Source organism: Thermothelomyces heterothallicus (genome assembly GCF_042370625.1).
Source record: "Thermothelomyces heterothallicus CBS 202.75 unplaced genomic scaffold P884_scaffold_14, whole genome shotgun sequence".
Classification (NCBI taxonomy): Eukaryota; Fungi; Ascomycota; class Sordariomycetes; order Sordariales; family Chaetomiaceae; genus Thermothelomyces; species Thermothelomyces heterothallicus.
In genome coordinates this window covers 555,423-559,058 of record NW_027192575.1, presented here as the reverse complement: position 1 = coordinate 559,058, position 3,636 = coordinate 555,423, and the positions used below count along the sequence as shown (strand labels likewise).

Genomic DNA, 3,636 nt, shown 5'->3' with positions numbered 1-3,636 from the left:
AGAGAGAGAGAGAGAGAGAGAGAGAGAGAGAGAGAGAGAGGGTGCTGGTCCCTAGTTCCTCAGGTAGCACCTGGCCGGATGCATTGTGGATACCGGAGTTGGGCGGGAGAAAGAGATGGGGACTGGAAGGAACGGGCCTGTATGAGTTATGTGTAAACCCTTTTTTTTTCTCCCCCTTGGTTTGTGATGATCATGGCTTAGGGAAGAAAGTCCCCGAGCTTGCTAGAAAGAGAGGCCTAATTTCTGAAGTTTGGAATAGGCGAAATCAAGACATGACAACAAGCTTCGGAGCTTTCTCAGGAAAGAGTGCCGTCGACCAAGAGTTCACGGATTTGGGTCCTTTCGAATCCTCCCAGCGCTTACTGACCCTCCGCTAGGCTCGATCGCCTGTGGCGTTTTGTTTACACGGAATTCTCGTCCCGGTGCAACAGTTGCCATTTCAAAACTGACGCCCCAGACTTCGCGCGAGTAGGTAAGGTATGTACAGCTGCCTCAGGGGAGTTGATTGAGAAAAAGGTGGAGGAGATTTTCAAGCGCGCAATATGAGGACTGGAAACTTTCAAGCCACGCCTCTGAAACCCGGCGTCGTCTTGAATCAACCAAGCTGCTCCACACCGCTAGGGTACAGAAATGACAAAAACCGCATCGGACCCTTTTTTTTTTTTTTTTTTTTTTTTTTTTTTTTTTTTTTTTTTTTGCTTTTAAGAAAAAAAACACCTAACCGTTCACCCCGGCCACCTTGCCCTCCTCGGTCCCGTCGAGGGGGGGGTTGTCGACTCCGCCGGTGGCCGCCATCTCGCTGGCGTACTCGTCCGGGGTCTGGCACTTTGCGCTCCAGGCGTGGATGCGCGCGATCTCGTCCCGGAGCGCCGCGTTGACCAGGCGGTGCCGCTTGAGCGACGTCTTGCCGGCGAACTCGGGCGACACGATGAGGGAGGTGAAGGCCTGCCCGCAGCCGCCTGTCAAAGGAAAAAATAAGCCAAAAAAAATAGTCAGACGCGAGCCCCAAACAAAATATATAACGAAATAAAATAAAATAAAAAAAAATTAAACAAGCGGGAGAGGAGTAAAAAACTCGCTAGTTTAAGCCCCTGACTGGCCTGGTTGCTTGGTGCTGTTCCTGAAATTCTTGAAATGACGTCAAGGCGAAGGTAAGGGAAGGGGGGAAGGGGAAGGTGAGGGTTCGGGTTTGTATTTTCTTTGTATAACTAGATTCTGTTCGTACCGGACATGTCTTGAATTTCGACGTGAGTGGCCTTGAGCCGCTCGGTGAGAGCAGCCCGGAGCGACTCCTCTGTTATTGGTGTCTCGGCCGCCATCTTTCTGGAGGAGGTGGTGGAGGTGCTGCTGTGGTGGTAGTGGTAGTGTTGTTTGCGAGGGGATGGATGGTTTGTGAATTGATTAGTGAGCTCGGCCGAGTGCGGCACCCCGCCGAATTGGCAAGCAAGCAAGGCGACTTGAAGGGTAGTTAGGGGTTAGGGTTATCTGGGCTCTTTTGAGTCCCGCGTCATTCAACAACCAATCCATCGATGAGAAATAGTATTTGCTATCAACTACCCTCTATTTATAAATAAATAAATAAATAAATTAAAAAAATAAAAAAAGGCTTTCAGATGAGCCTTTACTCAAGGCTCTTGAGGTCAACAAGGCTTGCATCCCCGATTCTTGCCGCTCCACCGATTGTCCACACGAGGCCGTACAGCATGGAACGCGCTCTGCAGAGCCCGCCCTTCACTCAGCTCGTCGTCAAGGCGATGCGGTCGCTGTAAGTCTCCCTCTCCCCGTTCCCTTCGGGGCGACGGTGCGATTTTGTGGGTATCACCGAGACTGAACAGGCCGCAGCTACCCCGAGGAGCTTGCCGACCGGGCGTGGGACAACGTTGGCCTGCTGCAGGAGAACATCGCCCTGCCCTCGGGTGCTGTTCCTTCCCGGGTGCTCCTCACCAACGACCTGACCCTCCGCGTCGCCGAGGAGGCCATCAAGAAGCAGGTATCTGTTATTGTGAGCTACCGTATGTGTTTTTTTTCTTCTTCTTTTTTTTCTTTTTTCTTTTTTCTTTTTTTCTTTTTCTTTCTCTTTCTTTCTTTTTTTTTCTCTTCTCTCTCTCTCTCTCTCTCCTCCTCCTCCTCCTCCTTCTTCTTTTTTTTCTCTTCTCTCTTTTTTTGAGCATCGCAGCATGGCTAACCACCCAGATCTTAGACCCCTTCATATTCCGTGGCTTGAAGTGCATCACGCTCGGCGACCCCCACCAGCGCATTGTTTTGCGCCTGGCCCAGCACAACATTGCCGTCTACAGCCCGCACACGGCCGTCGACGCCGTGCCGGGCGGCGTCAACGACTGGCTGGCCAGCATCCTCGACAAGGTCCCCGGCGGCACCAGCGACGTGACCGTCGTCCAGCCCGCCCGGGGCGCGACCGCGCCCTCCGTCCCGCCGGGGTTCGACGGCGCCGGCTACGGGCGGCTGGTGCGGCTGCGCGAGCCGACGGACCTGGAGACCATCCTGCGGGCGTACGCCGTGGCCCTGCGCATGCGGCATGTCATGGTGTCGCGGGTTGCTCCGCCGGCGCCCATCCGCTCCGTCGCCGTCTGCGCCGGCTCCGGCTTCGACGTGCTCAAGGACGCCGACGCCGACCTGATCGTCACGGGCGAGATGACGCACCACAACGCCCTGCGCCTCAAGATGCTCGGCAAGTCCGTCCTGACCGTCTTCCACAGCAACTCGGAGCGCGGCTTCCTCAGGGAGGTGCTGCAGCCCAAGCTGGAGAGCGCGCTGAGGGAGGAGGACGCGGCCGCCGAGGTGCTGGTGAGCGAGGAGGACGAGGATCCCTTTGACATCTGGGAGGCCAAGGAGTAGGAAAAGAGCGATCCCGTTGGGGTCCCCGCGGGAGGCCGGGGGGGGGGGGGAAGAGGGAAACTGGTTCGGAGCACACGAGAGCTCTGCTTTAAATAACCAGGGAACTCGGAGAAGACCACTGCTTGACGGAGCGAAGAAAACAAACGAAAGAAAAAAAACTCGCGCGAGCGACCTCATTCATTGTATTTCCCAGTTTCGGGACGAAGCAGTAGACATGGCTCAGGGTTGGGCGGCTGCCTGGGCCTCCTTGGAGCGTGGCAGAAAAAAAAAGAAAAAAGAAAAAAGAAAAAAGGAACGGCTCCAAAAGGGTGTATCGGTTGATGATGTGTCTCGCTATTTCCACATTTTTCATGCGCAACCCGCCGTTCCTAGACATTGGTGGTGAACCTAGTCCGAGAAGATGGGGAGGGTGGCGGCAGAGATGCTGCAATGTGCACTCGTATTCCGAAGGGTGCATGCTATTGATCGAAGCCTTATCCGTACATTGACTGGGACTCACGAAAACCAGCGCGTACTTGATGGTTAAGCAACGAAACCAGTAGACACTGACTCACTCTGTTAGACACGAAATGGCAGGCTTTCTGCTTGCACCTACTACTACCTTGACAGACCCAAGACGCATCGCTGTTCGAAAACAAAGGGTATCTTCTTCCCAACGAACAATCCTGCTAACTTCACAGCAACTCGAGGTCCGTGATTCCTTGTAAGCCCAGGACTTAACATGGCGCAACCGCAATCTGACAGCAACCTCCCTCCCTCTTTACCCTATCTCCTCCCCCC

At 54.3% G+C, this 3,636-nt stretch overlaps 2 protein-coding genes across 2 annotated transcripts; one reads left to right on the top strand and one right to left on the bottom strand.

The window, feature by feature from the left end:
- Positions 1 to 717: 717 nt before the first annotated feature.
- P884DRAFT_300543 (bola protein) lies at positions 718 to 1,319 on the bottom strand (the record flags this gene model as incomplete). The annotated part of the gene is made up of 2 exons (XM_069444779.1): positions 718 to 959; positions 1,226 to 1,319. The coding sequence occupies 2 exons, from the start codon at positions 1,317 to 1,319 to the stop codon at positions 718 to 720; spliced, it is 336 nt and encodes a 111-aa protein (XP_069296851.1).
- Positions 1,320 to 1,703: 384 nt separating this feature from the next.
- On the top strand, positions 1,704 to 2,856 carry P884DRAFT_300542 (GTP cyclohydrolase 1 type 2/Nif3; the record flags this gene model as incomplete). Its single annotated transcript, XM_069444778.1, has 3 exons — positions 1,704 to 1,765; positions 1,843 to 2,012; positions 2,201 to 2,856. The coding sequence occupies 3 exons, from the start codon at positions 1,704 to 1,706 to the stop codon at positions 2,854 to 2,856; spliced, it is 888 nt and encodes a 295-aa protein (XP_069296850.1).
- Between the last annotated feature and the right edge of the window lie 780 nt (positions 2,857 to 3,636).